General features: G+C 43.0%; 1 protein-coding gene across 9 annotated transcripts in view; it reads left to right on the forward strand.

The window, feature by feature from the left end:
• ccser2a (coiled-coil serine-rich protein 2a) overlaps nt 1-11,382 on the forward strand; it is a 120,829-nt gene that overhangs the window by 17,167 nt on the left and 92,280 nt on the right. For 8 of the 9 annotated variants that reach the window (XM_062059245.1, XM_062059244.1, XM_062059246.1 and 5 more), the window contains 2 exons: nt 8,168-9,585; nt 9,648-9,898. In XM_062059245.1, coding sequence (XP_061915229.1) covers nt 8,211-9,585; nt 9,648-9,898 — 1,626 coding nt within the window. In that variant the 5' untranslated portion in view covers nt 8,168-8,210. The remainder of the gene's footprint in view (nt 1-8,167; nt 9,586-9,647; nt 9,899-11,382) is intronic. The other variant, XM_062059248.1, reaches the window with a different exon arrangement.

Here is an 11,382-nt window from a genome sequence, read left to right on the forward strand (position 1 = left end):
CACGTCGTTGAAGGTAGGCCGCCACGTCGTTGAAGGTAGGCCGCCACGTCGTTGAAGGTAGGCCGCCACGTGGTTGAAGGTAGGCCGCCACGTGGTTGAAGGTAGACCGCCACGTGGTTTAATGTAGACCGCCACGTGGTTTAATGTAGACCGCCTCATGGTTTAATGTGGACCGCCACATTGTTTAATGTGGACGGCAACGTGGTTTAATGTAGACCGCCACATTGTTTAATGTGGACGGCAACGTGGTTTAATGTAGACCGCCACGTGGTTTAATGTAGACCGCAACATGGTTTAATGTAGACCGCAACATGGTTTAATGTAGACCGCCACGTGGTTTAAGGTAGGCCGCGACATGGTTTAATGTGGGCCGCAACATGGTTCAAGTTAGGCCGCAACGTGGTTTAAGGTAGGCCTCCACATGGTTTAATGTGGACCGCAACATTGTTTAATGTAGACCGCCACATTGTTTAATGTGGACGGCAACATGGTTTAATGTAGATCGCCACATGGTTTAATGTAGACCGCAACATGGTTTAATGTAGACCGCAACATGGTTTAATGTAGACCGCAACATGGTTTAATGTAGATCGCAACATGGTTTAATGTAGATCGCAACATGGTTTAATGTAGATCGCAACATGGTTTAATGTAGACCGCAACATGGTTTAATGTAGATCGCAACATGGTTTAATGTAGATCGCAACATGGTTTAATGTAGATCGCAACATGGTTTAATGTAGATCGCAACATGGTTTAATGTAGATCGCAACATGGTTTAATGTAGACTGCAACATGGTTTAATGTAGATCGCAACATGGTTTAATGTAGACTGCAACATGGTTTAATGTAGATCGCTACATGGTTTAATGTAGATCGCAATATGGTTTAATGTAGATCGCAACATGGTTTAATGTAGATCGCAACATGGTTTAATGTAGATCGCAACATGGTTTAATGTAGATCGCAACATGGTTTAATGTTTAATCTTCTTGTCAGCCTGTTTTATCATTTCAAAGCAAGTTACCTGTGAATGTGAAAGTAAAACTTACATTATTTGAAGACGGTTTCCTTTGCAAATGGTCTTACGTGGCTATTACATGACCCTGAGAGGGACAAGCGGTAGAAAATGGATGGATGGATGGCTATTACATGTTTATATTTATATATTTTCACTCAGATGGCAGTCATTATTGCAATGTGGCCCTCAGTAAAAACAAGTTTGTCTCCACAGATATAGACTAGTGCTACATGGAGATGTTATCATAGCAGTTAGCTGGTGCACATTTCCCCTCACCTTTAAAGACGAATTCATTCAAACCCCCACCACACCTCTGCGGGGTGTGCTGCACCACTTTCCTACAACACGAACAATGTGAACAGGAAGTGGTCCAGCCACTTGCATAGAAACTTTGAGAAGAACTAGAAGACTCACCGCCCTCAGTCTGAGTGCATGGCGGTGTCTACTTGAAATCCTCTCTAATGACATCATGCAGATATTGCCTCATCATGTAGTCTTGACACTTAATGACATCATGCAGATATTGCCTCATCATGTAGTCTTGACACTTAATGCGGTTAGCATCTTCTAAATTTGGAACACGTCCGTAGAATATATTCCTCTGCCTGTCACGCATTTTGCCTCACAGTCGCAGATTTTATGACTTGAACGCCTATTTAACCTACGCATCACCCCTAAACTGTGTACGTGCGTCACCCCTAAAGTGTGTACTTGCGTCACCCCTAAAGTGTGTACTTGCGTCACCCCTAAAGTGTGTACTTGCGTCACTTTCCCTTCAAGCCGGGTTTTAAACTTTAATGCTTTATATAACGAGTGCTGTGTTTTGCTCCCCAAACACGGTGGCTCCCACCCATGCCACTTGAACGTGGGTGTCCCCACCAGACAGGAAATAGTCTCACACACATTTCCACTTGCTTCACTTTAGATACTGTCAGGTTCAAACACTGATGACATCTATTAAACAGACAAGAAGCAAGGAATCAGGCAGAGACAGAGTTCAATTTTGCTCAATGAGGAGAGACGTATTGGGCTGCACACTCAGTTCCAGTTCCAACCTACGCTCTAAGGCACAGCCCGCGTGCTCCTCTATTTATTCGGGAGGTCCCTGGTTACATCACTGAGGCTGCTTCCCAAGTTCCAAACCAAATTCCGTTTTTCCTGGAAATTGAAATGCTTCAACATTCAAACCATTCCAGCATTCAAACGATCCTTACATTCATACTACATTCTGTCAGCATTGGAGCATTCATACGCAATTCCTTCTGGAATTGCCTCATTTAGTTGAAAATATTTTTGTATGTACACAGTAAAAATACAAAAAACATCTGTAGATTTTACAGGAAAAAAGGGCAACTCATTCATCAGAATTTTACAGTGAAATATACAGTGTTTTTACAACATATTACGGTGAATGGAAAATAAATAACACTTTTTTAAAAATTATGCCATCTGAGCTGCCATATTTTTACCTTCATTTTTTGTTTTCCATTTGCGGTAATACACCTTAAAGGCCTACTGAAAGCCACTACTCGCGACCACGCAGTCTGATAGTTTATATATCAATGATGAAATCTTAACATTGCAACACATGCCAATACGGCCGGGTTAACTTATAAAGTGCCATTTTAAATTTCCCGCCACACTTCCGGTTAAAAACGTTTTATTATGCTGACGTATGCGTGTGACGTCACGAGGGCAAGGGAAGTATTCGGAGCCCGGAGAAAAAACTCTGTTTTCATTTCATAATTCCACAGTATTCTGGACATATGTGTTGGTAAATCTTTTGCAATTTCTTTAATAAACAATGGAGGCTGCAAAGAAGAACGTTGTAGGTGGGATCGGTGTATTAGCGGCTGGCTGTAGCAACACAACAAGGACTACTTACCCTGATAGCAGACGCCTAGCCGAGGCTTGCCGCCCAAACCCACGGATGAAGTCCTTCGTTTTTCTTTTCCGTTTTTTTTCTAAGTGTCTGATCGAGAGAAGGTAAAAAGAGGTGATTTTTAGCCTCTCTCGATTTTGTACTTAGAAAAAATCCAAATTTGTATTTTTTTTTTTCCGTTTTTTTTCTAAGTGTCTGATCGAGAGAAGGTAAAAAGAGGTGATTTTTAGCCTCTCTCGATTTTGTACTTAGAAAAAATCCAATTTTTTTTTTTTTTTTTCCGTTTTTTTTTTCTAAGTGTCTGATCTAGAGAAGGTAAAAAGAGGTGATTTTTAGCCTCTCTCGATTTTGTACTTAGAAAAAATCCAAATTTTTTATTTTTTTTTTCCGTTTTTTTTCTAAGTGTCTGATCGAGAGAAGGTAAAAAGAGGTGATTTTTAGCCTCTCTCGGCGGTTGAGGAGCAGATGAGGGCTGGCTGGCGTAGGTGGAGCGCTAATGTTTTTATCATAGCTCTGTGAGGTCCGGTTGCTAAGTTAGCCTTAGCGTCGTTAGCAACAGCATTAAGCTTTACCAGGCTGAGCATTATTAACCGTGTAGTTACATGTCCATGGTTTAATAGTATTGTTGATCTTCTGTCTATCCTTCCAGTCAGGGATTTATGTATTTTGTTTCTATCTGCATTTGAGAACGATGCTATCACGTTAGCTCAGTAGCTAAGTGTGTCACCGATGTATTGTCGTGGAGATAAAAGTCACTGTGAATGTCCCATTTCGCGTGCTCGACTCTCATTTTCAAGAGGATATAGTATCCGAGGTGGTTTAAAATACAAATCCGTGATCCACAATAGAAAAAGGAGAAAGTGTGGGATCCAATGAGCCAGCTTGTACCTAAGTTACGGTCAGAGCGAAAAAAGATACGTCCTGCACTGCCTCTAGTTCTTCACTCTAACGTTCCTCATCCACGAATCTTTCATCCTCGCTCAAATTAATGGGGTAATCGTCGCTTTGTCGCTCCGAATCTCTCTCGCTCCATTGTAAACAAAGGAAAATTGTGAGGAATACTAGCTCCTGTGATGTCACGCTACTTCCGGTACAGACAAGGCTTTTTTATTAGCGAGCAAAAGTTGCGAACTTTATCGTCGATTTTCTCTACTAAATCCTTTCAGCAAAAATATGGCAATCAAGTATGACACATAGAATGGATCTGCTATTCCCGTTTAAATAAAAAAAATTCATTTCAGTAGGCCTTTAAAAACAACAACAAAAACTGGCAGCTCAAACGACAAGACTTTTATCGTAAAAAAACAGTGTTTTATTTATTTTTTTCAATTTCCAGTGATGTGCTGTAAAGACCACCGTAAATTTGACCGTAAAATCTATTTTCATTTTTACAGTGTACAATTTGATGGATAACTTGCTTTGTAATTAGAAGTAAAGCAGATATTTAAGTATTTATTTCTATTTTCACCAAAAATGTGTTGCAATATTGGATACCGTTAAAGTTTATGCAATTTCATTCTGGACATACATTTTTTTTCTGTCAAAATGTAAAGAAAATATAAGGTTGTTTATTCAGGCGTTTTTGGGCCATATACAATGACGTGGCGGGCCAGATCTGGCCCCCAAGCCTTGAGTTTGGCACCTGTGCTCTAAGCGTTTCAGGGTGAGGTTTGTATTTCCTATTTTTTACTGATGGGTATATTTTCTTGGACCTTTGTTGTATCGCACTTTGACCCTGTGCACTCTCATTGGACCGAGCCGTCTGTCCTTGTGGTCTGATTGGATTAGCCTGGCTTTAGCATCAGAGCCAGTATTGTTTTCACTCAATGCACATTAGCCGGGCGTCTGTGTTGCTGCTTCCATCCCTGCCTCCTTCTCCTAGCATGCTCTAATGGCACGACTGTTAATGGCTCCGGGGAAAGAGCACCAACGCTGGCCTTTCCAGATCACCGGCCGAGTTTTTATTACCCCACAGTGACTGTCAACACATGCAAGCTGCACTTTTGTTACAGTCGTTAAAAAAGCCTGGAGTTTATGTTGTGAATACACATTGTCCATATGGTTGTACTTGTTTCCTGGACTAATGTAGTGCATTTTTAAGATTGTATAATAGGGATGTTCAGGCCTTGAATTTGTACTTTTTAAGGTCAAGGCAAGCGTTGCCGTAAAGGAGGGCTCCAATTTTAGGGCACCAAGGCAAGTTGGAAGGGCACTAAGGCAAACATTATTTTCTCTCGAGGCGGGGGTATTTATTTTCTCTCAGGGGATCCTGAGCCAGGCCAGCCGGGAGACATAGTCTTCCCAACGTGTCCTGGGTCTTCCCCGTGGCCTCCTACCGGTCGGACGTGCCCTAAACACCAGGCGTGGCATCCTGACCAGATGCCCGAACCACTTCATCTGGCTCCTCTCCATGTGGAGGAGCAGCGGCTTTACTTTGAGCTCCTCCCGGATGGCAGAGCTTCTCACCCTATCTCTAAGGGAGAGCCCCGCCACCCGGCGGAGGAAACTCATTTGGGCCGCTTGTACCCGCGATCTTGTCCTTTCGGTCATAACCCAAAGCTCATGACCATAGGTGAGGATGGGAATGTAGATCGACCGGTAAATTGAGAGCTTTGCCTTCCGGCTCAGCTCCTTCTTCACCACAACAGATCGATACAGCGTCCGCATTACTGAAGACGTCGCACCGATCCGCCTGTCGATCTCACCTCTTCCCTCACTCGTGAACAAGACTCCCAGGTACTTGAACTCCTCCACTTGGGGCAGGGGCTCCTCCGCAACCCGGAGATGGCACTCCACCCTTTTCCGGGCGAGAACCATGGACTCCGACTTGGAGGTGCTGATGCTCATCCCAGTCGCTTCACACTCGGCTGCGAAATTCTCTTCCCATTGAGTGTGTTCCTTATTTTCAAAGACAATTTGAAAACAGTCCTTGTATGCTAGCTTATGTGATGTTAGACAGATATAGAGTGGAATGTCAAACCACAATTTTTGATCTTGTATGGGATGTTATAGATCGACGTGGTCCGTGAAGGATGGAAGTTAACTGGTTTACTACTGAATCATGATAGGATCCTGTCACATGCATACATTAATGCCTCTTGAAGGTGGGGGTAGGTGGGGAGATTGACAGATGGTTCACTGCCCCACCGTTTAGAATGTGTGTCAGCCAGTTGTTACTGTCATCAGTGAGGTGACCCACATAAACATCCGTGCTGAACCATCCCGCTTCTTCATGTACTGCCAATGAAACCTAAGGAGTTCTAGCACCATTGACAGGTAGCGTAAACACCAATCCGGACCCATTCAGTACTGCACAAAGATGCAGAGCCCTCCCGAGGGCAAAGAGGCTTTGGTTGCTTGACCTGATTCCCTTTGCGTTTCGGTGCCCATGTGTGTTTATTGATGCGGATTAGGACCAGTCGGACACTTATGGGCCAGTGGCAAGTGGGGATGATTGTAGACACGTGTGTTGCTGCATGGGAATGCGGGCCAGCTCAGCAGAGGCCAAAGGATTTTCCAGAACGGGAGGCCCACATTGTGCCCATCCTCCGCTACCGATTTACAGATAAAAGTGGATTATTTCCGCAGTCTGAAGGTCAACTGTTGGTCAGCTGGTGTTAAATGATTCAAGGATTCGAGGAACTTTATTGTCATACCAGCACACACGAGACACATGAGTTGGCATGAAATTTAATACCCAATGCCCCAGATTTGGTCGAATGAGTAACACAAGAATTTGGTGAAAATTCAACATTTTTATGGATGAGTAGAATATACTTTATTGATCCGGATGCAAGATAAAAAAACTATTTTTCAAGACTTGTGTCACAAAGTCCCTGGTGTGTGTGAGTGACAGGAAGAAAAGCTCCTGCTTGCTTGTAGAGAAGCTGTTGGGTTGGCACGTACATCTCTAGACCCTGAGTACTAGTTGACTGACATTCAGATCAGTACGATTGTTGAGACTGAATCAACAATTACCGTCTTTTTCGGACTACTCTATAAGGCGCACTTAAAGTCCTTTCATTTTCTCAAAACTCGACAGTGCGCAGAATAATTCTGGTTGTGCTTACCGACCTCAAAGCTATTTTATTTGGTACGTGGCGAAATGATAAGTGTGACCAGTAGATGGCAGTCACACATAAGAGATAGGTGTCGACTGCAATATGACTCAAGTAAACAACACCAACATTTTATATGTTCCATTGAAAATATAGAACATTACACATGGCGCTCAAAAATCTATCAAAATGTTTTAGTAGGACTTTGGTGAGCTATGAAGCCACACCGCTTGATGGATTGTACTGTGCTTCAACATAGGAGTATTATTATGGTGTGTGTGTATAAGGTAAGACATATTATCTGGCATTTTGTTTCGCAATATTATGCAAAAGCAACTTTTCTTACCTTCTGGTACCGGCTGATGTGTATTTGGGATCTGCATAAATCCTGAAAATTTGCAACATTTTGACCAAATAACCACCATTACATGTTATGTAGACCACAAGGAACTGTTTTAAAAAATAATAATTATATGACCCCTTTAATGCGCCTTATAATCCTTTTGTATGAAAAAAAACCCTGACTCGACCCGCTCATCGGCAGTGCGCCTTATAATCCGGTGCGCCCTATGGTCCGGAAAATACGGTAATTGCCACGTAATCCACTCCATTTTACCTCAATTGCTTCCAGACAAGATACATATCCTAACAATTCCACACAGCGAGCAAGCTCCTAACGATCAATCAATCAATTGATCACTTTTCCCATTCTTAGTTGGATGCAGCAATGTGTCATTGTCCATTGTTCTTTTGAGTTGTTTTCTAACCCCACTGGACTGCGGGGTCTAGACAAATAGATCTAATGTGGAAGCGCAACTGATCTCCCACTCTATTCACTGTTCAAACTGCCATGGCTGTCTTCCCAGATTCCCATTCATCTCGCAGGCATTGTATCTTTTAGGCCCCTTTTTTGTTACTGACCATAATCCCTGAATGTGGGTACCAGCTACAGGTCGTGGTTAGTAGGAGTGTTTTCGATAAGACTCTCTGTATCACAGCCCTGTTTGTTTCTTCTATTTGTGGGGGTATGGTCGGCAAGTAAAATTGTGCTCTCAAGTACAGAACTGGTGTAAAATGGTGGTTGAATACAGATCAACATAGAAGGCCTGTATTTGTGCATAAGCTTCGTGCAAACCTAAGACTCTTATGACTTATGATTTCAAACATGTAAACCATAATAGTCCTTTCTCTCTGCTCTATCCTCAGTTGTGCCTGAGTCCATGGTCATTAATGTCTCTCTCGGCATCTAATGGAAGATAAAGCATCCACCAGGTTTGCCATGGTTTCGAGACTGCCCAAGTTCGGCGGGCGCTCTGCGAGTACCGGTGCCACCTCCCTTTCCAACGGTTTGCCGACCCAGGATGCCAAGACAACTCCCCCTCCTGCTGTAGTATCGCGGCCAAATGGTGTGATTAAAACCTCTCCCTTTTCCCTGAAATGGAAGAGAGATGAAGGAGCAACCTCCTCCAGCGTTACCTCTCCCACAAATCCTGTGGATGGAGGTAAAGATAAGCCTTCAAGACCGCTTCCTGCAACAGTAAAGGCCCCAGGGACACCTATAATGCGGAGGTCTGGTGCATTGGTGGTGGCTGCCTCGAGCCCGAAAACCATCACTAAGCAAACCCTAAAGCTGGGTCCCAAGGAAGGATCCAAACTGAGTCCAGGCCCTATGAACGGAGCGCCTAAAATACACCCCAATGACCCAGGAATCTCTGCAGGGTCTGATTCCCGCCTTGCACGACCCAAGTTATATTCCCCGAGAAGCAGCTCCCAAGACAGCCTTTCCCAGTCCAGTGAAAGCTTGAAGACCTTGGCTCTGGACAAGATGGTGCGCTCAAACAGCTTCACCCACTTCAAACAGATCCCCTCTCCCAGCAGCCAGCCCATGATACGCTCCTTCTCCTTTAACCGGGCTGTGGAACTAGCCAAACCTCTCACCAACACTCAGCTCAGACCGCCTCGAAGTAGTTTCCTCAAACCTCCCCATCTTAGCAATGGAAGATTAGGTTTAGGACTTGGGGGTCTCAATGTAAGCCATGGTGGGCCTGGATCTTCTAGTAACGGGATTGGAGGTCTTCAGTACAGCAGAACCGCTCCTGCTACCTCCTCTTCAATATCTCCAGGGCCCACTACTCCCATTGCTCTGAAGAAGCCTCTACTCTCCACTTTTAACAAGTCACCGGGAAATACCAATGGATCTTTGGGCTACAAGCTGACAAAACCTGGACAGACCAAGCAGAATAAGACTTCTTTTCTTCCAGGTTGGCTGAAAGGCGACGCCAAAGCTTTGTCGGCAACACAATGTGGAGATCTGTCAAAGACAGAGAGAGATTCTGAGCCAGCTGGAGAGGCTGAAGACCCTCATAGTAGTCAAAATCCTGCTGACGGAAAAGAAACGGATAGCTGTGGTCTGACACAAAGCTCAGCAGACCCGGCAGGCGGTGATGCTCAGGAGGACATGTCCCTGTCTTCTGCTTCCTCCCTAGACCGAGGTAACACCAGTGAAGAGTTTCTAGACGACTTGGACAGCGTGGGAGACGTGTTCAGTGATGGGGACGTTCATGACCATAAGAATAGTGGCTTGGATGGTTTTCTTGGCGATAACAGTGACTGGGATCTGGCTGGTAAGTCAATCGAATCAACTTATTTGTTAGATTGGTTGTTTACGTGTTTGTTTGTTGTGCAGACCACAATGAAGAGAGCCCTATGCAGGACTCCCAGGGACCACTTGTGAGGTCTCCAGTGGAGGCTGATCTCTGCCAGGCTTCATCCTTGGAGCTGTCACCTTCCGACAGCTCTGGGGGCACCTACATGTGGGATGAAGAAGGTCTGGGACCCCTCGGAGGGCCCGGGACACATCCGTGTGATCTCTATGATGACTCCGAGCTCAGCAGCATGGTGCGTCCCATTGAGCTTGATGTACTTTATCCCCTGAAAGTAAGTACACCGATCACTTTTCAGCAATCAATCAATGTTTATTTATATAGCCCTAAATCACAAGTGTCTCAAAGGGCTGTACAAGCCACAACGACATCCTCGGTACAGAGCCCACATACGGGCAAGGAAAAACTCACCCCAGTGGGACGTCGGTGAATGACTATGAGAAACCTTGGAGAGGACCGCAAGCATTTTTACGATTGTTTTCTTCAGTAGTGACGGTTATTTCAGGACGTTAACATGGATATACTTTAGTGAAGTCAGTGTACAGCTTGTATAGATTTAATATTCACTGAACCCGCAAACATTATTGTCTAAATACTGTAGCTGCCAACACAGCAGCTAACATCCATCCGCAGTCTGCAGTGTTTTAGCTACTTCTATATCACTAATCCTTGTCTCCATGGCGAAAAATGAAGTATGTTTTTTTACAAATAACATTATCACTGGAGGACGAGGAATAGCTAAACATGCTTCACTACACACCGTAGGAGGATACAATAGCTCACTGCTAACAGCAAGCTAGCACCCCTGAATTTAAACAAATGCCATGGGGGGATCTCCACTTGACATCCACTGTAATGACACCAAGTACAAGAGCGTATCTAGTCGATACACCAGATCCTGTACCTACTTGGTATCGGATCCATACCTAAATGTGTGGTATCATCCAAAACTAATGTAAAGTATCAAAGAAGAGAAGAATAAGTGATTATTACATTTTAACAGAAGTGTAGATAAAACATGTTAAAACAGAAAATAAGCAGATATTAACAGTAAATGAACAAGTAGATTAATAATAATTTTTTTACAGTTTGTCCCTCATAATGTGTACAAATTAATAGGTGTATAAATGACACAATTTGTTACTGCATATGTCAGCAGACTAATTAGGAGTCTTTGTTTGTTTACTTACTACTGAAAGACAATTTGTCTAGTATGTTCACTATTTTATTTAAGGACTAAATGACAATTATAAACATATGTTTCATGTACACTAAGATTTTTTGTTCAAATAAAGACAATAATGACATTTTTTGTGGTCCCCTTTATTTAGAAAAGTACCGAAAAGTTTTGAAATACTGGTAATAATTGGTACCGGTACTAAAATATCGGTATCGGAACAACCCTAACTTATGTACATGTGTTTTTTAAGGTTTTTAGTTTTAATATATTTGCTAAATGGTAAAAAAATAGGGATGTCCGATAATGGCTTTTTGCCGATATCCGATATTCCGATATTGTTCAACTCTTTAATTACCGATACCGATATCAACCGATATATGCAGTCGTGGAATTAACACATTATTATGCCTAATTTGGACAACCAGGTATGGTGAAGATAAGGTACTTTTAAAAAAAATTTGTAAAATAAGATAAATAAATTAAAAACATTTTCTTGAATAAAAAAGAAAGTACAACAATATAAAAACAGTTACATAGAAACTAGTAATGAATGAAAATGAGTAAAATGAAGTGTTAAA

Source organism: Entelurus aequoreus, linkage group LG09 (genome assembly GCF_033978785.1).
Source record: "Entelurus aequoreus isolate RoL-2023_Sb linkage group LG09, RoL_Eaeq_v1.1, whole genome shotgun sequence".
NCBI lineage: Eukaryota > Metazoa > Chordata > Actinopteri > Syngnathiformes > Syngnathidae > Entelurus > Entelurus aequoreus.